We start from the raw sequence: 23,360 nt of genomic DNA on the forward strand, positions 1-23,360 counted from the left end.
TGCTTATATCCGGGTGTAGAATACAATAAAAGTACATGATGCTTATATCCGGGTGTAGAATACAATAAAAGTACATGATGCTTATATCCGGGTGTAGAATACAATAAAAGTACATGATGCTTATATCCGGGTGTAGAATACAATAAAAGTACATGATGCTTATATCCGGGTGTAGAATACAATAAAAGTACATGATGCTTATATCCGGGTGTAGAATACAATAAAAGTACACAATGCTTATATCCGGGTGTACAATACAATAAAAGTACATGATGCTTATATATGGGTGTAGAATACAATAAAAGTACATGATGCTTATATCCGGGTGTAGAATACAATAAAAGTACATGATGCTTATATCCGGGTGTAGAATACAATAAAAGTACATGATGCTTATATCCGTGTGTAGAATACAATAAAAGTACACAATGCTTATATCCGGGTGTACAATACAATAAAAGTACATGATGCTTATATATGGGTGTAGAATACAATAAAAGTACATGATGCTTATATCCGGGTGTAGAATACAATAAAAGTACATGATGCTTATATCCGGGTGTAGAATACAATAAAAGTGCATGATGCTTATATCCGGGTGTAGAATACAATAAAAGTACATGATGCTTATATCCGGGTGTAGAATACAATAAAAGTACATGATGCTTATATCCGGGTGTAGAATACAATAAAAGTACAGGATGCTTATATCCGGGTGTAGAATACAATAAAAGTACATGATGCTTATATCCGGGTTTGTACACAGTGACTATTTATTGTTAAATAGCTTATAGATCTACTGTTTGTGGCTGTAAAATGCAAACTTTATTTCCTACAATCTACCGCCTGGTTTCCATTGTGGTGGTAAAAACATTTCTCTCCATTAAAGTCTATGGAGATTTTTTATTTTACAACCAGTTTAGGTAAAATATATGGGAAATTCTTATTAAACTGCACAACTTTATTGAATGACACAGCTACAGTAACATGTAAATGATCTTAAATAAGACTGTACAATGTGTAACTTTACACAAAATAAATGTTTCTCAAACTCCATTCTATAATGAAATGTAAATTCCTTTGTTTCACTCACTAACCATTTGCCTTGTGATCCCTATAATCCATACTACTTTACTAAAAAAGGGCAGATAATACAGTATATGCCTATTGTTAACATTAGAAAAGAAACATTTAGTGCAGGAGAAGTGGATAAAAAGCAAAATCCTAAAATCTAATTCTCTAGAGAGTTCAGGGCTGACGGCATCTTGACCAGACGGATCTATTCCAGTGAGTTTGTTCCATTGTAAAGTGCATTGTATAAGCTTTAAATTCAAACCCATTCCATAAAGTCAGAAAACCTCACAATAAGCCATTTATCTGCTTTTAAATGCATTCATGCTATACCCTGCTTAGGAACATTTCAGCCACTGCTGATTCAATCATTTACAAAAACGAAATTTATGCTTACCTGATAAATTTATTTCTTTTTTGAAACGATGAGTCCACAAATCATCTTAATTACTATTGGGATATTCACCTCCTGGTCAGCAGGAGGCGGCAAAGAGCACCACAGCAAATTCTGTTAAATATCACCTCCCTTCCCTACCAACCCAGTCATTCGACTGAAGTAAAGGAGAGAAACGAAGTAACAAGGTGCAGAGGTGTCTGAAGTTTATAAAAACTAACGACCTGTCTTACAAAAAACAGGGCGGGCCGTAGACTCATCGTGTCAAAAAAGAAATACATTTATTAGGTAAGCATACATTTCGTTTTCTTTTTAATGACACGATGAGTCCACAGATCATCTTAATTACTATTGGGAATCAATACCCAAGCTAGAGTACACAGATGATATCGGAGGGACAAGACAGGGAAAAAAAAAACGGAAGGCACCACTGCTTGAAGAACCTTTCTCCCAAAAGCGGCCTTTTGGGAGAAAGCCGAGGCAAAAGTGTCAAATTTGTAGAATTTTGAAATAGTGTGAAGAGAAGACCAAGTTGCAGCCTTGCAAATCTGTTCCACAGAAGCTTCATTTTTGAATGCCCATGAGGAAGCAACAGCCCTCGTGGAATGAGTCGTAACTCTCTCTGGAGGCTTCTGTCCAGCAGTCTCATATGCAAAACGGATAATACTCTTCAGCCAAAAAGAAAGAGAAGTAGCCGTAGCTTTCTGACCCTTACGTTTTCCTGAGAAAACCACAAACAAAGCAGAAGACTGATGAAAATCTTTAGTCCCCTGCAGGTAAAACTTTAAAGCACGAACCACGTCCAAATTGTGCAGAAGCCGTTCCTTCTGAGAAGTAGGATTAGGACACAAGGAAGGAACAACAATCTCCTGATTAATGTTCCTACCAGAAACAACTTTAGGAAGAAATCCTAATTTAGTACGTGAAACTACCTTATCTGAATGGAAAATAAGGTAAGGAGACTCATACTGCAATGCCGAGAGTTCTGAGACTCTACGAGCAGAAGAAATAGCAACAAGAAATAAAACTTTCCAAGATAACAACTTAATATCTAAGGAATGCATAGGTTCAAATGGAGCCCGTTGAAGAACGTTAAGAACTAAATTCAGACTCCATGGAGAAGTAACTGGTTTGAACACAGGCCTGATCCTAAAGAAAGGCCTGACCATCTGCCAGACGTTTGTGTAACAAAATAGATAAGGCAGAGATCTGACCCTTTAGGGAACTTGCCGATAAACCTTTCTCCAAACCCTCTTGGAGAAAAGACAAAATTATAGGAATCCTAACTCTACTCCATGAGTAGCCCTTGGATTCACACCAATAGAAATATTTACGCCATATCTTATGGTAAATCCTTCTAGTTACAGGCTTATGAGCCTGAATCATGGTCTCTATGACCGAATCTGAAAAAACGGCGCTTGAAAAAAAATTAAGCGTTCAATCTCCAAGCAGTCAGCTTCAGAGAAACTAGATTTGGATTAAGGAAGGGTCCATGAATTAGAAGGTCCTTCCTCAACGGAAGGTTCCACTGTGGCAGAGATGACATGTCCACCAGATCTGCATACCAAATCCTGTGAGGCCAAGCCGGTACAATGAGGATCACCGACGCCTTGTCCTGCTTGATTCGAGCAATGACCTGAGGAAGAAGAGCAACCAGAGGAAATAGGTATGCTAGACTGAAGGTCCAAGGTACCGCCAGAGCGTCTATCAGTACCGCCTGAGGATCCCTGGACCTCGACCCGTACCTCGGAAGCTTGGCATTCTGCCGAGATGCCATGAGATCCAATTCCGGCTGACCCCATTTGAGAATCAGGCTGGAAAACATTTCCGGACGGAGCTCCCACTCCCCCGGATGAAAAGTCTACCTGCTCAGGAAGTTCGCCTCCCAGTTGTCCACCCCTGGGATGTGAATCGCTGATAGACAGCAGGAGTGGGTTTCCAACCACTGAATTATTTTGGTTACCTCTATCATCGCTAAGGAACTCCTCATTCCTCCCTGATGATTGATGTAGGCTACTGAAGTTATGTTGTCCGACTGGAACCTGATAAACTGGACTGAGGCTAACTGGGGCCAGGCCCAAGGAGCATTGAAGATCGCTCTCAGTTCCAGAATGTTTATAGGTAGAACAGACTCTGATTGAGTCCAAACTCCCTGAGCCTTTAGGGAGCCCCAGACTGCTCCCCATCCTAGAAGGCTGGCGTCCATTGTCACAATCACCCAGGATGGTCTACGAAAGCAGGTTCCCTGAGAGAGATGATCCCGAGAACACTACCATTGAAGATAATCCCTTGTCTCCTGCTCCAGTAGTATTCGAGGAGACAAGTCCATATAATCTCCGTTCCATTGCCTGAGCATGTTTAACTGCAGAGGTCTGAGATGAAATCGAGCAAACGGGATGATATCCATTGCCGCCACTATCAGCCCAATTACTTCCATGCACTGAGCCACGGATGGCCAAGGAGTGGACTGAAGGGCTAGACAAGTATAGAAAAACATTATTTATGTAAGAACTTACCTGATAAATTAATTTCTTTCATATTGGCAAGAGTCCATGAGCTAGTGACGTATGGGATATACAATCCTACCAGGAGGGGCAAAGTTTCCCAAACCTCAAAATGCCTATAAATACACACCTCACCACACCCACAATTCAGTTTAACGAATAGCCAAGCAGTGGGGTGATAAAGAAAGGAGTAGAAAGCATCAATAAAATAAATTTGGAAATAATTGTGCTTTATACAAAAAATCATAACCACCATAAAAAGGGTGGGCCTCATGGACTCTTGCCAATATGAAAGATATGAATTTATCAGGTAAGTTCTTACATAAATTATGTTTTCTTTCATGTAATTGGCAAGAGTCCATGAGCTAGTGACGTATGGGGTAGCAATACCCAAGATGTGGAACTCCACGCAAGAGTCACTAGAGAGGGAGGGATAAAAATAAAGACACCCAATTCCGCTGAAAAATTAATCCACAACCCAAATCAAACAGTTTTAATCTTTATAATGAAAAAAACTGAAATTATAAGCAGAATAATCAAACTGAAACAGCTGCCTGAAGTACTTTTCTACCAAAAACTGCTTCCGAAGAAGCAAATACATCAAAACGGTAGAATTTAGTAAAAGTATGCAAAGAGTTGCAAGTTGCTGCTTTGCAAATCTGATCAACTGAAGCTTCAATTTTAAAGGCCCACGAAGTGAAGACTGATCTAGTAGAATGAGCTGTAATTCTCTGAGGCGGGGCCTGACCCGACTCCTAAATAAGCTTGATGAATCAAAAGTTTCAATCAAGAAGCCAAAGAAATATCAGAAGCCTTCTGACCTTTCCTAGGACCAGAAAATAAAACAAATAGACTGGAAGTCTTCCTGAAATCTTTAGTAGCTTCCACATAATATTTCAAAGCTCTTACCACATCCAAAGAATGTAAGGATTTTTCCAAAGAATTCTTAGGATTAGGACACAAGGAAAGGACAACAATTTCTCTACTAATGTTGTTAGAATTCACAACCTTAGGTAAAAATTGAAAAGAAGTCCGCAAAACTGCCTTATCCTGATGAAAAATCAGAAAAGGAGACTCACAAGAAAGAGCAGATAGCTCAGAAACTCTTCTAGCAGAAGAGATAGCCAAAAGGAACAACACTTTCCAAGAAAGTAGTTTAATGTCCAAAGAATGCATAGGCTCAAATGGAGGCGCCTGTAAAGCCTTCAGAACCAAATTAAGACTCCAAGGAGGAGACATTGATTTAATGACAGGCTTAATACGAACTAGAGCCTGTACAAAACAGTGAATATCAGGAAGTATAGCAATCTTTCTGTGAAATAAAACAGAAAGAGCAGAGATTTTTCCCTTCAAAGAACTTGCAGACAAACCCTTATCCAAACCATCCTGAAGAAACTGTAAAATTCTAGGAATTCTAAAAGAATGCCAAGAGAATTTATGAGAAGAACACCATGAAATGTAAGTCTTCCAAACTCTATAATAAATCTTTCTAGAGACAGATTTACGAGCTTGTAACATAGTATTAATCACTGAGTCAGAGAAACCTCTATGAGTTAGTACTAAGCGTTCAATTTCCATACCTTCAAATTTAATGATTTGAGATCCTGATGGAAAAACGGACTTTGAGACAGTAGGTCTGGCCTTAACGGAAGTGGCCAAGGCTGGCAACTGGACATCCGAACCAGATCCGCATACCAAAACCTGTGTGGCCATGCTGGAGCCACCAGCAACACAAATGATTGTTCCATGATGATTTTGGAGATCACTCTTGGAAGGAGAACTAGAGGCGGGAAAATGTAAGCAGGATGATAACACCAAGGAAGTGTCAGCGCATCCACTGCTTCCGCCTGAACATCCCTGGACCTGGACAGGTATCTGGGAAGTTTCTTGTTTAGATGAGAGGCCATGAGATCTATCTCTGGAAGACCCCACATCTGAACAATCTGAGAAAACACATCTGGATGGAGAGACAACTCCCCTGGATGTAAAGTCAGACGGCTGAGATAATCCGCCTCCCAATTGTCTACCCCTGGGATATGCACCGCAGAGATTAGACAGGAGCTGGATTCCACCCAAGCAAGTATCCAAGATACGTCTTTCATAGCTTGGGGACTGTGAGTCCCACCCTGATGATTGACATATGCCACTGTTGTGATATTGTCTGTCTGAAAACAAATGAATGGTTCTCTCTTTAACAGAGGCCAAAACTGAAAAGCTCTGAGAATTACACGGAGTTCTAAAATATTTATTGGTAATCTCGCCTCTTGAGATTTCCAAACCAATTGTGCTGTCAGAGATCCCCAAACAGCTTCCCAACCTGAAAGACTCGCATCTGTTGTGATCACAGTCCAGGTTGGCTGAACAAAAGAGGCCCCTTGAACTAAACGATGGTGATCTATCCACCACGTGTCGTACACTGGGATTTAAAGATATTAATTGTGATATATTTGTATAATCCCTGCACCATTGGCTCAGCATACAAAGCTGTAGAGGTCTCATGTGAAAACGAGCAAAGGGGATTGCGTCCGATGCTGCAGTCATGAGACCTAAAACTTCCATGCACATAGCCACTAAAGGGAATGACTGAGATTGAAGGTGCCGGCAGGCTGCAACCAATTTTAAACGTCTCTTGTCTGTTAGAGACATGGACACTGAATCTATCTAGAAGCCTAAAAAGGTGACCCTTGTCTGAGGAATCAAGAAACTTTTTGGTAAATTGATCCTCCAACCATGTTTCCGAAGAAACAACACAAGTTGATTTGTGTGAGATTCTGCAGAACGTAAAGACTGAGCTAGTACCAAGATATCGTCCAAATAAGGAAACACCGCAATACCCTGTTCTCTGATTACAGAGAGTAGGGCACCTAGAACCTTTGAAAAGTTTCTTGGAGCTGTTGCTAGGCCAAATGGAAGAGCAACAAATTGGTAATGCTTGTCTAGAAAAGACAATCTCAGAAACTGATAATGTTCTGGATGAATCGGAATATGAAGGTATGCATCCTGCAAATCTATTGTGGACATATAATGTCCTTGCTGAACAAAAGGCAGAATAGTCCTTATAGTCACCATCTTGAAAGTTGGTACTCTTACATAACGATTCAAAATTTTCAGATCCAGAACTGGTCTGAATAAATTTTCCTTCTTTGGAACAATGAATAGATTTGAATAAAACCCCAAACCTTGTTCCTGAAAAGGAACTGGCATGATTACCCCTGAAGACTCCAGGTCTGAAACACACTTCAGGAAAGCCTGAGCTTTTACTGGATTTGCTGGGATACGGGAGAGAAAAGGTCTTCTCACAGGAGGTCTTACTCTGAATCCTATTCGATACCCTTGAGAGACAATGCTCTGAATCCATTGATTTTGGACATAATTCATCCAAATATCCTTGAAAACCCTTAATCTGCCCCCTACCAGCTGAGCTGGAATGAGGGCCGCACGTTCATGCAGACTTAGGGGCTGACTTTGGTTTCCTAAATGGCTTGGATTTATTCCAATTTGAGGAAGGTTTCCAATTGAAAACAAATTCCTTGGGGGGAGGATTAAGTTTTTGTTCCTTATTTTGACGAAAGGAACGAAAACGGTTAGAAGCCTTAGATTTACCCTGTGTGGCCATGCTGGAGCCACCAGCAACACAAATGATTGTTCCATGATGATTTTGGAGATCACTCTTGGAAGGAGAACTAGAGGCGGGAAAATGTAAGCAGGATGATAACACCAAGGAAGTGTCAGCGCATCCACTGCTTCCGCCTGAACATCCCTGGACCTGGACAGGTATCTGGGAAGTTTCTTGTTTAGATGAGAGGCCATGAGATCTATCTCTGGAAGACCCCACATCTGAACAATAAGAGAAAACACATCTGGATGGAGAGACAACTCCCCTGGATGTAAAGTCTGACGGCTGAGATAATCCGCCTCCCAATTGTCTACCCCTGGGATATGCACCGCAGAGATTAGACAGGAGCTGGATTCCACCCAAGCAATTATCCAAGATACGTCTTTCATAGCTTGGGGACTGTGAGTCCCACCCTGATGATTGACATATGCCACTGTTGTGATATTGTCTGTCTGAAAACAAATGAATGGTTCTCTCTTTAACAGAGGCCAAAACTGAAAAGCTCTGAGAATTACACGGAGTTCTAAAATATTTATTGGTAATCTCGCCTCTTGAGATTTCCAAACCAATTGTGCTGTCAGAGATCCCCAAACAGCTTCCCAACCTGAAAGACTCGCATCTGTTGTGATCACAGTCCAGGTTGGCTGAACAAAAGAGGCCCCTTGAACTAAACGATGGTGATCTATCCACCACGTGTCGTACACTGGGATTTAAAGATATTAATTGTGATATATTTGTATAATCCCTGCACCATTGGCTCAGCATACAAAGCTGTAGAGGTCTCATGTGAAAACGAGCAAAGGGGATTGCGTCCGATGCTGCAGTCATGAGACCTAAAACTTCCATGCACATAGCCACTAAAGGGAATGACTGAGATTGAAGGTGCCGGCAGGCTGCAACCAATTTTAAACGTCTCTTGTCTGTTAGAGACATGGACACTGAATCTATCTAGAAGCCTAAAAAGGTGACCCTTGTCTGAGGAATCAAGAAACTTTTTGGTAAATTGATCCTCCAACCATGTTTCCGAAGAAACAACACAAGTTGATTTGTGTGAGATTCTGCAGAACGTAAAGACTGAGCTAGTACCAAGATATCGTCCAAATAAGGAAACACTGCAATACCCTGTTCTCTGATTACAGAGAGTAGGGCACCTAGAACCTTTGAAAAGATTCTTGGAGCTGTTGCTAGGCCAAATGGAAGAGCAACAAATTGGTAATGCTTGTCTAGAAAAGACAATCTCAGAAACTGATAATGTTCTGGATGAATCGGAATATGAAGGTATGCATCCTGCAAATCTATTGTGGACATATAATGTCCTTGCTGAACAAAAGGCAGAATAGTCCTTATAGTCACCATCTTGAAAGTTGGTACTCTTACATAACGATTCAAAATTTTCAGATCCAGAACTGGTCTGAATAAATTTTCCTTCTTTGGAACAATGAATAGATTTGAATAAAACCCCAAACCTTGTTCCTGAAAAGGAACTGGCATGATTACCCCTGAAGACTCCAGGTCTGAAACACACTTCAGGAAAGCCTGAGCTTTTACTGGATTTGCTGGGATACGGGAGAGAAAAGGTCTTCTCACAGGAGGTCTTACTCTGAATCCTATTCGATACCCTTGAGAGACAATGCTCTGAATCCATTGATTTTGGACATAATTCATCCAAATATCCTTGAAAAACCTTAATCTGCCCCCTACCAGCTGAGCTGGAATGAGGGCCGCACGTTCATGCAGACTTAGGGGCTGACTTTGGTTTCCTAAATGGCTTGGATTTATTCCAATTTGAGGAAGGTTTCCAATTGAAAACAAATTCCTTGGGGGGAGGATTAAGTTTTTGTTCCTTATTTTGACGAAAGGAACGAAAACGGTTAGAAGCCTTAGATTTACCCTTAGGTTTTTTATCCTGAGGCAGAAAAACTCCCTTTCCCCCAGTGACAGTTGAAATAATAGAATCCAACTCAGAACCAAATAAATTATTACCTTGGAAAGAGATAGTAATCTAGATTTAGATGTCATATCAGCATTCCAAGATTTAAGCCACAAAGCTCTTCTAGCTAATATAGCTAAAGACATGGATCTAACATCAATTTTGATAATATAAAAAATGGCATCACAAATAAAATGATTAGCAAGTTGCAGTAAGCAAATAATGCTAGATATGTCAGAATCCAATTCTTGTTGCGCTAAATTCTCCAACCAGAAAGTTGATGCAGCCGCAACATCAGCCAAAGAAATTGCAGGTCTAAGAAGATGACCTGAATATAAATAGGCCTTCCTTAGATAAGATTCAAGCTTCCTATCTAAAGGATCCTTAAAGGAAGTACTATCTTCCATAGGAATAGTGGTACGTTTAGCAAGAGTAGAAATAGCCCCATCAACTTTGGGGATTTTCTCCCAAAACTCTATAGACTTTGCTGGTAAAGGATACAATTTTTTAAACCTTGAAGAAGGAATAAAAGAAGTACCTGGCTTATTCCATTCCTTAGAAATCCTATCAGAAATAGCCTCAGGAATAGGAAAAACCCCTGGAGAAACTACAGGAGGTTTAAAAACAGCACTTAAACGTTTATTAGACTGAACTTCAAGAGGACTGGTTACCTCAAAGTAATTAACACTTCTTTTAATAAAAAACACATATACTCTATTTTAAATAAATAAGTAGATTTGTCAGTGTCAATATCTGAGGAAGGATCTTCTGTATCAGATAGATCCTCATCAGAAGAGCATAAATTATTATGTTGTTGGTCATTTGAAATGTCATCAACTAAATGAGAAGTTTTAAAAGACCTTTTACGTTTATTAGAAGGTGGAAATGCAGACAAAGCCTTCAAAATAGAATCAGAAACAAATTCTTTAAAATTCACAGGTATATCATGTACATTAGAAGTTGAAGGAACTGGAACTGGCAATGTACTATTACTGATGGACACACTATCTGCATGTAAAAGTTTATCATGACAACTATTACAAATGACAATCGGTGGAATAATTTCTACAATTTTACAACAAATGCACTTAGCTTTGGTAGAACCGATGTCAGACAGCAATGTTCCAGCAGAAACTTCTGAGGCAGGATCAGATTGAGACATCTTGCAAAATGTAAAAGAAAAAACAACATATAAAGCAAAATTATAAATTTCCTTATATGATAGTTTCAGGAATGGGAAAAAATGCAAATAGCATTGCCTTCTGAGGCAAACATCCATGGGGTATTGAAATAATGAAAAAGTTTGGCGCCAAGTATGACGCACAACGTAACAAACTTTTTTTTGGCGCCAATAATAACCGGAAATGACACACTCGCGTCACCAATGACGCAACCGTGTGTAAGGCTTCGGCATCAATTATGACGCCAGAAATTACGTATTTTTCACGCCAAAAAAATTCTCGCGCCAAAAATGACGCAATAAAGTTAAGCATTTGGCGCACCCGCAGGCCTAATACCGCCCGCACTTGCAAGAAGTAGTCAATTGAAAAAAGACTAAACCCCAGGTAAGAAAAAAATGTCTTTTAAAAATGTTTTATATTCCCCAAATATGAAACTGACAGTCTGCAGAAGGAAATACATGAACCTGACTCAAGGCAAATATAAGTACAATACATATATTTAGAACTCTATATAAATGCATAAAGTGCCCAACCATAGCTGAGGTGTCTTAAGTAATAAAAAACATACTTACTAAAAAGACACCCATCCACATATAGCAGATAGCCAAACCAGTACTGAAACAGTTATCAGCAGAGGTAAAATGAGAGTATATCGTCGATCTGATAAGGGAGGTAGGAGATGAATCTCTACGACCGATAACAGAGAACCTATGAAATAGACCCCCGTTAGGGAAATCATCGTATTCAATAAGTGATACTCCCTTCACGTCCCTCTGACATTCGCTGTACTCTGAGAGGAATCGGGCTTCAACAATGCTGAGAAGCGCATATCAACGTAGAAATCTTACTTCACCACCTCGAGGAGGCAAAGTTTGTAAAACTGAATTGTGGGTGTGGTGAGGGGTGTATTTATAGGCATTTTGAGGTTTGGGAAACTTTGCCCCTCCTGGTAGGATTGTATATCCCATACGTTACTATTACAATTACATGAAAGAAATCTTTGATTTCCTGACTTCTGTCAGAAAAATCTTCGTTGATAGGGAATCTATTATGGTTCCCAAGAAAGTTACCCTTGTATTTGGGACCAAGGAACTTTTCTCCAAGTTTACCTTCCACCCGTGAGATCGCAGGAAGGATAACACTGTGTCCGTGTGGGATCTTGCTTGTTGTAAGGATGGCGCCTGGACTAGGATGTCATCCAGATAGGGCGCCACTGCAATGCCCCGTAAACGAAGTACCGCCAACAGCAATCCCAGAACCTTTGTGAAAATTCTCGGAGCTGTGGCAAGACCGAAGGGAAGAGCCACGAATTGGAAGCATTTGTCTAGAAAGGCAAACCTTAGGAACTTGTGATGATCCCTGTGAATGGGAACATGCAGATATGCGTCCTTTAAATCCACTGTTGTCATGAATTGACCCTCTAGGATCAAAGGGAGAATGGAACGAATCGTTTCCATCTTAAAGGATGGTACTCTGAGAAATTTGTTTAGACTCTTGAGATCTAAAATAGGTCTGAAAGTTCCCTCCTTTTTGGGAACCACAAACAGATTGGAATAAAAACCCAGACCCTGTTCCTGAATCAAAACGGGAACTATCAGTCCCAGGTCGGAGAGGTCTCTTACACATTGTAAGAATGCCTCTCTCTTTGTCTGGTCTGCAGATAATCTTGAAAGCAGAAATATGCCTCTGTTTGTATCCCTGGGATACTATTTCTATTGCCCAGGGATTCTGAACATCTCGAACCCAAGACTGAACAAAGAAGGAATCAGCGGCAGACCCTTCATGCTGTCTTTGATTCAATAGCAGGCTTCTTGGATTGCTTATTCCAAGACTGATTGGTTCTCCATGAAGGTTTAGATTGTTCCTGCTTGGAGGCGGAAGAGGAAGAATTTCCCTTGAAATTTCAAAAGGAACAAAAATTACTTTGTCGTCCTTTTTGTTTGTTTCTCTTGTCCTGAGGAAGAAGATGACCTTTACCTCCCGTGATATCAGAGATAATTTCAGTCAAGCCAGGTCCAAACAAGGTCTTTCTCTTGTAAGGAATTGCTAAAAGCTTAGACTTAGAGGACACATCCGCAGACTAAGGTTTTAACCATAAGGCTCTGCGCTCTAGAATAGAGAAGCCTGAAATTCTTGCTCCCAGTTTAATAACTCGAAGGGAAGCATTCGTCATAAAGGAATTAGCCAATTTAAGAGCTTTTATCCTATCCTATATTTCATCCAGGGAGGTTTCTGTTCTGATAGCGTCAGATAACGCATCAAACCAATATGCCGCCGCACTAGTGACGGTAGCAATGCACACAGCTGGCTACCATTGTAAGCCCTGATGTACATACATCTTTTTAAGTAACCCTTCTAATTTCTTGTCCATAGGATCTTTGAAAGCACAACTATCCTCTATGGGAATAGTACTTCTCTTAGCTAAGGTGGAAATGGCTCCCTCCACCTTGGGGACTGTTTGCCAAGCCTCCTTAACAGAGTCGGCTATGGGAAACATCTTTTTAAATAAAGGAGATGGGGAGAAAGGAATACCCGGTCTCTCCCACTCCTTAGCAATGATCTCAGAAGCTTGGTCTGGTACCGGAAACACGTCTATCGAGGAAGGAACCTCAAAATATTTGTTCAGCTTACTGGACCTTCTTAGGAACAACAACGACCGTGGAGTCACTGTCATCCAAAGTAGCTAAAACCTCCTTAAGTAAAAGACGGAGGTGTTCTAGCTTAAACCTGAAAGATACAACTTCAGTATCAGCTAGAGGAATTACACTGTCCGAATCTGAAATTTCACCTTCAGATACTACTACGGTACCCCCTTCCTCAGGTTTCTGGGAGGGGGCATCTGAAATAGCAACAATTGCGTCAGAAACATCAATTACTGAATGTCTTACGCTTTCCCTGCAATATTGGAAAAGCAGACAACGCATCTGAAATTGTAGAAGACATGAGAGAAGCGATGTCCTTTAAAGTAACCTCAACTGGAGCCACCGAGGAAACGCAGGGCACTGCATGTGAGGGTGGAAAAATTTGGGACGCTTGAGGAGAAAGCTGCGGCATAAATTGAACATTGTCATTAGATTCCTGACCCGCATCCTCCTTAGAGAATGTTGGCTCAGGAAAATTTGTATCCCTGTAACTTATAGTCCTCTCAATACAAGAAGAACAAAAAGGGATTGGTGGTTCCACATTGGCATCAAAACATAAAGTGCAGGTGACATTTTGCAAGGCCTCATGGTCCATTTTTACTCTTAATAAATAGAACTAGCAATCCAAAAGTGAATATTTTAATAAAATTAAACTTGACAAAAAAAAAGTTACTGTCATTTTAAGATTTACACTGTACCTTTTTACTATAAACCGCAGAATGCGGTAAAAACGATACTTAGACAAAAAAACCTCTACATCTCAGCTGTCTGCTGAGGTGCCTACCTGCCCACAATACCGGAGAAAAGTCCCACTAGCAAAGGAGATGATCCGTTAGAGCAGCAGGAAAATGATGTGAGAAAACGCTCCTAGAAACGCTTGTTCTTATAAAACCAAGCGTTTCTAGTCGGCCTGTAGCTGAGTCACCTCCGTAGATGCAATAGAAATGGAGTGCAACTCTAAGAATCTCGTCACACTAAGCCCCGCCCCTCGTGGGCATCTCTATTAACAATCTCCCAGTCTGTATTATTCAAGTAAAACCGCCTGGAGTTCAGTGGAACTGCCAAAAAAAGTTTAACTTTGCAGCACCCCCAGCCCCAGTGCCTGCTATGTTGCCTAATAATCTCCTTCAGAAAGGAGAAATAAACTGTCCCACTTGAAAATAAAGAGCTTACTGACCAAAGAGCCCTGTCCTTCCTTCAAGTAAATATAGTGCCCACTTTTTCTGATATGTGAAACTGTGTCACTTCTCCAGAAATAAATAAAGTAAGCACTTACGTGACCAATGCCAGTCAGCAAGGCATCTCACCCGGCTTAAGAGGTCCTTTCCCTCCCATAGGCCTGTGGAATAAAAGAGACTGAGTATTTCCCCTCAGGTCTTCACAATCAGGGCAGCATGAAATCTATGAGAGGCGCAGTGAGAATTATGTCCCACCAGTTCTCATTGCTCTAAAGCCACCACTGCTCTACTGAAGAGACTGATGTGGACTACGACTACACCCCAGGACAAGCAGTACAATCTTGTACTACTTTAAAAATAATAAACTCTTGATTGAAGAACCTTTTCTAACACCTAACTTTACTACTTCCTAGCACTGACGTAGGCAAAGAGAATGACTTGGTAGGGAAGGGAGGTGATATTTAACAGCTTTTGCTGTGGTGCTCTTTGCCACCTCCTGCTGACCAGGAGGTGAATATCCCAATAGTAATTAAGATGTTCCGTGGACTCATCGTGTCATTAAAAAGAAACATATATTTGTCAGATTTTTTGTTTTTTTATTTTTCTAATTCAACAAAGTGTGCCATTTGAAAATCCCTTTGCCTGTTTTGGATTGCATTTCTTGGTTCAACACACTTTTGTTTCAGTGTTGGAATTTTTGCACATACTCCGTTTAAACATATTATATAATGACTCTATATATAACTAATTACAGACATGACATTAACTCAAAATAATAGATATGTCCAAAAAACTGCATTCAAACATATTAGGTGGTCATCATCATGAAAAGGGAATTCATCCTCTGCAAAGTTTTACTTTAGCTGTATAAGTATTTCTTGCTAATTTGAAGATCTGTGGAAATTCTTGCTAGACCCTACTTGAAAATGCTGTGAACCTCAGTTGCATATAGTTGTTGTTCATGTCTAACTAGAGATTACTGTTATTATTTCTAGAAGGGTTTTCCAATGAGTAAGTCTTTCAAAATCCTAACAAAAACACACACAAGCTGCTATACAATGTTTCCAAGTTTGCAAAAGAAAGTATTTCTCCATTAAAAGGGACAGTATACACTCATTTTCATATAACTGCATGTAATAGACACTACTATACAGAATATGTACAGATACTGATATAAATATACAGTATACACTCATTTTCATATAACTGCATGTAATAGACACTACTATAAAGAATAAGATGCACAGATACGGATATAAAAATCCAGTATAAAACTGTTTAAAAACGTACTTAGAAGCTTTCAGTTTAGCTCTGTTGAAAAGGCAGTTGGAAAGCCCACTGCAAGTGGGAAATAAGACACTCCCCCCTCCCCCCTCTTTTGCATATGAAAAGACACTTTACACAAACAGGAGGAAGCTTGAGAAGGTAGCTGACGGTATTCAAATAAAACTTTGGGGCTTGGTTAGGAGTCTGAAAATCAGAGCAATGTTATTTAAAAATAAGCAAAAATTTACATTTTTAAAAAAAACAAACTTTATGGGCTTTATAAATAGATCATCTACAAAACATTTATGCAAAGAAAAAAATGAGTGTATAATGTCCCTTTAACCCCTTAACGATCACAGATATTTTGAACAATTACTGCTCATGATGTGAATTGCTAAGGAAGGGTACTCCTACCTTTAAAAAGATGGTCTGTAATGTACCACAGTTCATACCCATGCAGTTTGAGTTGTCGGAATACAGGATGTCTGCTGGGCTCACACGGGCATATGCTACTCGCTTGTTGTTAAACAGCATCCAGATGAAGACATCAGGCAGACCAGTCTGAGGCTAAATGAGAAATGGGAAAGCACATAGTCAATACCAGCTTTCTATTGGAGATCTGGTGAAACACTTTAAAAACGTGTAGAAATAGATAAAAATACAGAAACTGATGAGGGAATAGAATGGTTTTCAGAACTCAGTATAAATAAAGGTCTAGCTGCAGAATCTTCTTAAAAATGAACCTCAAGACTATAAACGGCTCTGAAATATGATTAAGGGCTTTTTATTAGCATGAAACATTGTCATGTGAGAAAATGAAGACCAATTCTTAAAAAGATTCTGCAGCTGGACTTATCTTTGTAAGTAATATTCTGAAATAGACTAACATAGTATTGTGTTAATAATAACTCCAAGAAGATGGGTATGGCCATTTCAAGACAGCTGCAATATAGGTCAGAATGTACCTCATATATAATTCCTGTGAGTCTATGCAGCCAGTCATCCAGTTGGGTTACAAGATCAGACGCAGGATCATGGTTCTTCATTAACTTTTTTAAAGACTCAGCCATCTCCCGTAAGAAAAATGCACGAAACTTGTACAGCTGTTCATCCAACTTAGTGTTGTATGGGCTTTCCATCAAGGGGATTATTTGTCTAAAAGTTATAGATAAAAAATACGATTTAGCTTTCATGTGTCTTGGATACTTAGGTGTATATGCAAAACACATGTCGCCCAATTATATAACTAAATAAACATTCACTCCCATAACAAATACAATAAAATGCAAACATTTAATATAAAATGGGATATTCATATACATCAATCAGCCAGGTCATCACTAAAGGGACAGTGACAAAATAAACAATATGGAGAAACAGTTGATTGTAACATGGCTAAAGCTGTCCTTTTATCATTACTGAAAAACATTTTATTAACCAAGATTAAAGCTTTTCAAAGCTCTTTAAAAAATTACTAACAGCTTCCGTCAAAATTTTAGGGCTTTAAAGGGACTTTGGGACCAAAACGAAAATGTTGATTAATGCATTTCAGTCCTGAATAGAAGTATTTTTGCATTTACTTGTATTAGCAAAAATACTTGTATTAGACGTTATCACTGATTTAAAGGCACAGTCAAGTCAAAAACAAAATGTATGCTTACCTGATAAATTTCTTTCTTTTTATTGACACAATGACTCCACGGATCATCTAATTACTATTGGAAATATCACTCCTGCCCAGCAGGAGGCGGCAAAGAGCACCACAGCAAAGCTGTTAAATATTACCTCCCTTCCCTCCCACCCCAGTGATTCGAAGTAAAGGAGAGAAAGGAAGCAACAAGGTGCAGAGGTGTCTGAAGTTTATAACATACCAACAACCTGTCTTAAGAAAAGGGCGGGCCGTGGACTCATCGAGTCAAGAAATAAATACATTTATCAGGTAAGCATACATTTTGTTTTCTTTCTAATGACACGATGAGTCCACGGATCATCTAATTACTATTGGGAATCAATACCCAAGCTAGAGTACACAGATAAGGGAGGGACAAGACAGGGAACCTAAACGGAAGGCACCACTGCTTGAAGAACCTTTCTCCCAAAAGCGGCCTCAGCCGAAGCAAAAGTGTCAAATTTGTAGAATTTTGAAAAAGTGTGAAGAGAGGACCAAGTTGCAGCCTTGCAAATCTGTTCCACAGAAACTTCATTTTTGAATGCCCATGAGGAAGAAACAGCCCTCGTGGAATGAGCCGTAACTCTCTCTGGAGGATGCTGTCCAGCAGTTTCATAGGGAAAACGTATCATACTCTTCAGCCAAAAAGAAAGAGAAGTAGCCATAGCTTTCTGTCCCTTGCGTTTTCCCGAGAAAACCACAAACAAGGCAGAAGACTGACGAAAATCCTTAGTCGCCTGTAAGTAAAATTTTAGAGCGCATACCACATCTAAATTGTGCAGAAGCCGTTCCTTCTGATAAGAAGGGTTAGGACACAATGAAGGAACAACCATCTCCTGATTAATGTTCTGGTCAGAAACTACTTTAGGGAGAAAACCCAACTTTGTACGTAAAACTATCTTATCTGAATGAAAAATAAGGTAAGGTGACTCATACTGTAATGCCGAGAGCTCCGACACTCTACGAGCAGATAAAATAGCAACAAGAAACAAAACTTTCCAAGATAACAACTTAATATCTAAGGAATGCATAGGCTCAAACGGAGCCCCTTGAAGAACCTTAAGAACTAAATTAAGACTCCATAGAGGAGTAATTGGTTTGAACACAGGCCTGATCCTGACTAAGGCCTGACAAAACGACTGCACGTCTGGAACATCTGCCAGACGTTTATGTAACAAAATAGACAAGGCAGATATTTGACCCTTTAGGGAACTTGACAATAATCATTTCTCCAAACCTTCTTGGAGAAATGACAGAATTCTAGGAATCCAAACTCTACTTCAAGAGTAGCCCTTGGATTCACACCAAAATAGATATTTACGCCATATCTTGTGGTAAATCTTTCTAGTCACAGGTTTACGAGCCTGAATCATGGTCTCTATGACCGAATCTGAATATCCCCGCTTGGATAAAATTAAGCAGGGATTTTCAGTCAGCTTCAGAGAAACTAGATTTGGATGAAGAAAGGGCCCTTGAAGTATAAGGTCCTTCTTCAACAGAAGTCTCCAAGATGGAAGAGATGACATGTCCACCAGGTCTGCATACCAAATCCTGCAAGGCCAAGCCGGTGCAATGACAATCACGGACACCCTCTCCTGCTTGATTCGAGCAATGACCCAAGGAGAAGAAGAGCGAACGGAGGAAATAGGTATGCAAGACTGAAATTCCAAGGTACCACCAGGGCGTCTATCAGTACCGACTGAGGGTCCCTTGACCTCGATCCGTATTGTGGAAGCTTGGCATTCCACCAAGATGCCATGAGATCCAATTCCGGCTGACCCCATTTGAGAATCAGGCTGGAAAACACTTCCAGATGGAGTTCCCACTCCCCCGGATAAAAATGTCTGTCTGCTCAGGAAGTGTGCCTCCCAGTTGTCCACCTCTGGGATGTAGATCACCGACAGACAGCAAATGTGGGTCTCCACCCACCAAATTATCTTGGCTACCTCTGCCATGGCTAAGGAACTCTGCGTTCCTCCCTGATGGTTGATGTAAGCCACAGAAGTTATGTTGTCTGACTGGAACCTGATGAACCGGGCCGAGGCTAACTGGGGCCAGGCCAGAAGAGCATTGAAGATTGCTCTCAGCTCCAGATATTTATGGCTAGAACAGACTCTGAGTCCAAGTTCCCTGAGCCTTTAGAGAACCCCAGACTGCTCCCCATCCTAGAAGGCTGGCGTCTGTTGTCACAATCACCCAGGAGGGTCTGCGAAAGCAGATTCCCTGGGAGAGATGATCCTGAGACAACCACCAAAGAAGAGAATCCCTTGTCTCCTGCTCCAGCTGTATTCGTGGAGACAAATCCGCATAATCTCCATTCCATTGACTGAGCATGTTTAACTGCAGAGGTCTGAGGTGGAAACAAGCTAACGGGATGATGTTCATTGCCGCCACCATCAGCCCGATTACCTCCATGCACTGAACCACTGAACGCCGAGGAGCGGACTGAAGTGCTAGGCAAGAATCGAAAATCTTTGATTTCCTGACTTCTGTCAGAAAAATCTTCATTGATAGGGAAATTATTATGGTTCCCAAGAAAGTTACCCTTGTATTTGGAACTAAAGAGCTCTTTTCTAAATTCCATCAGTGAGATCGCAGGAAAGACAACAGCATTTCCGTGTGGAACCTTGGTTGTTGGAAGGATGGCGCCTGGACCAGGATGTCGTCCAGATAGGGCGCCACTGCAATGCCCCATAATCGTAGCACCGCCAACACGGATCCTAGAACCTTTGAGAAAATTCTGGGAGCTGTGGCAAGGCCGAATGGAAACATGCAGGTTTGCGTCCTTTAAATCCACCGTTGTTATAAATTGACCCTCTTGGACCAAAGGAAGAATGGAACAAATAGTTTCCATCTTGAAGGACGGTACTCTAAGAAATTTGATCTAAAATTGGTCTGAAGGTTCCCACCTTTTTGGGAACCACGAACAGATTGGAATAAAATCCCAGACCCCGTTCCTGCATCGGAACAGGAACTATCACTCCCAGGTCGGACAGGTCCCGTACACAGTGTAAGAACGCCTCTCTTTTTGTCTGGTCTACAGATAATCTTGAAAGCAGAAACCTGCCTCTGGGAGGAAAATTCTTGAACTCTAGTTTGTATCCCTGGGACACTATGTCCACTGCCCAGGGATCCTGAACATCTTGAACCAAAGCCTGAGCGAAGAAGGAAAGCCTGCCCCCCACAAGATCCGGTCCTGGATCGGGGGCAGGTCCTTCATGCTGTCTTTGATTCAACAGCAGGCTTTTTTGATTGTTTTCCCTTGTTCCAAGACTGATTAGGTCTCGAGGAAGGTTTGGACTGATCTTGATTGGAAGTGGAAGCGGAAGAATTTCCCTTGAAATTTCGAAAGGAACGAAAATTACTCGGACGTCCCTTTTGTTTGTATCTCTTATCCTGGGGGAGAAGATGACCCTTTCCTCTCGTAATATCAGAGAGTATTTCCGTCAAACCGGTCCAAACAAGGTCTTTCCCTTGTAAGGAATCGCTAAAAGTTTAGACTTAGATGACACATCTGCAGACCAAGGCTTTAACCATAAAGCTCTGCGGGCTAGTACAGCAAAACCTGAAATCTTTGCTGAAATCTTTGCTCCCAGTTTGATAACCTGTAGGGAAGCATCAGTAATAAAGGAATTAGCCAACTTAAGAGCTTTTATCCTATCCTGCATCTCATCAAGGGGAGTGTCTGTCCTAATAGCAGACAACTCATCAAACCAATATGCCACCACACTAGTGACGGGAGCAATGTACACAGCAGGTTGCCATTGTAAACCTTGGTGTACATACATCTTCTTGAGTAACCCCTCTAATTTTTTGTCCATAGGGTCTTTAAAGGCACAACTATCCTCTATGGCGATAGTAGTTCTCTTGGCCAGAGTAGAAATAGTTCCTTCCACCTTGGGTACTGTTTGCAAAGCCTCCTTGATAGAGTCCGCTATGGGAAACATCTTTTTAAATATAGGAGATGGAGAAAAAGGTCTCTCCCATGCCTTAGCAATGATCTCAGAAGCTCGGTCTGGTCGGTCTGGTACTGGAAAAACTTCTATCGAGGAAGGTACATCAAAATATTTGTTTAGCTTACTGGATATCTTAGGATTAACTACGACCATAGTGTCGCTGTCATCCAATGTAGCTAAAACCTCCTTAAGTAATAGACGGAGGTGTTCTAGCTTAAACCTGAAGGATACAAGTTCAGTATCAGCAGGAGGAATTACACTGTCATAATCTGAGATTTCCCCCTCAGATGCTACCGAAAGATCCTCCTCCTCAGGCTTCTGGGAGGGGGCATCTAAAATAGCAACAACTGCTTCAGTAACCTCGCTTACTGAATATTTACTTTTCCTCTTGCACTGTCCCTGCAGTATGGGAAAAGCAGGCAACGCATCAGAAAACGCAGAGGACATGAGAGAAGTTATGTCTTGCAACGTAACTCCAGGAGGAGTTAGAGAGGAAGCGCAGGGCACTGCATGTGTGGGCGATACAAGTTGGGACGCTTGAGGAGAAAGCTGCAGCATATATTGAACATTGTCAGACTCCTGAACAGCATCCGCCTTGGAAGATATTGGCTCAGAAAAAAATCTATCCCTATAATTTAAAGTTCTCTCAATATATCAGGAACAGAAAGGAATTAGTGGTTTCACATTGGCTTTAAAACACAAAGAACAAGTGACATTTTGCAAAGCTTCTTGGTCCATTCTGACACACAATGGATCAAATTATCAAATTATAACCTTAATTTATGGCAAAAAAATTAAATAGAAAAAACGTTACTGTCCCTTTAAATTTCAAACACCTTTACACCTCAGCTTCTTTGCTGGGGTGCCTACCTGACCTGCTACACCGGAGTTCTGGAAAACCCCTCTAGAGAAAACGATCCGGAACTCAGCAGGAGACGAAATGAGCCGTTCTCTGGTCCTAGGGACGCATGCTTGCAGATAAACATGCGTTGCTAGAGAGACTCAGAATATTCTCTTCCTCCGCACACGGAAGTAAAGTAAAAGTGGCGCGCAATACAGCTTGCCGCCCCACATAGCTCCGCCCATTGTGGGCTTCATTCAAACAATAATCTCCCGGTCGGCATTTTGTATTAAAGTTTAACCGCCGGGAGTAGTGGAACCACCAGAGCATTGTTTAGTTTATGCATCCTCCCCTCCAGTGCCTGCCTAAAACAGCTGTCTTATAAGTCCTCTCCAGAATAGGAGAGTTTAAGTGTCCCTTGTATAATAAAGTGCCTTCATAATACACTTGTTCTGATATAAAGTGTCCACTTTTTCTGAGTGTCTTTCTTTTCCCAGAAATAATAAGTCAGCAATTACCTCTTAAATCTGCCAGACAGCAAGGCAGCTTACCAGGTTTGAGAGATCCTCTCCCTCCCATAGAGTCCTAAAAATGACTTCAGGGAGTTATGTAACAAGCTTAAAGCAAGGACCTCCAAAGTAATATTTTCGGAGATTGGGTCCTTGTTTGCTTGTTCAAATTTGTGTTGTAGTTGCCAGACATGGAGAATCGCCTCCTTGGTTTCCTTTGAAATCTGGACCAGTTGTACACTTTATTGTTGGCATAGTCCTCCAGATCCCTACTAAATGTATTACCCTTCTGGGTTGCCAATTCTCCATCATCTTGTCTGCAGACAAACCTTTATCCAAACCATCCTGAAGAAACTGTAAAATTCTAGGAATTCTAAAAGAATGCCAGGAGAATTTATAAGAACACCATGAAATATAAGTCTTTCAAACGTGATAATAAATCTTCCAAGAAACAGATTTACAAGCCTGTAACATAATATTAATCACTAAGTCAGAGAAACCTCTATGACTAAGCACTAGGCGTTCCATTTCCATACCTTCAAATTTAATGATTTGAGATCCTGATGGAAAAATGGACCTTGAGACAGAAGGTCTGGTCTTAAA

The 23,360-nt window shown here is 40.7% G+C and overlaps 1 protein-coding gene across 1 annotated transcript in view; it reads right to left on the bottom strand.

Annotated features, from left to right (window-relative positions):
• The window catches only part of LOC128636413 (myoferlin-like), a 276,260-nt gene that overhangs the window by 207,631 nt on the left and 45,269 nt on the right, over nucleotides 1-23,360 (bottom strand). Inside the window, 2 exon segments of the mRNA XM_053689430.1 lie at nucleotides 16,197-16,349; nucleotides 16,748-16,937. Coding sequence (XP_053545405.1) covers nucleotides 16,197-16,349; nucleotides 16,748-16,937 — 343 coding nt within the window.

The sequence above is a fragment of the Bombina bombina genome, chromosome 7 (genome assembly GCF_027579735.1).
Source record: "Bombina bombina isolate aBomBom1 chromosome 7, aBomBom1.pri, whole genome shotgun sequence".
Lineage (NCBI taxonomy): Eukaryota > Metazoa > Chordata > Amphibia > Anura > Bombinatoridae > Bombina > Bombina bombina.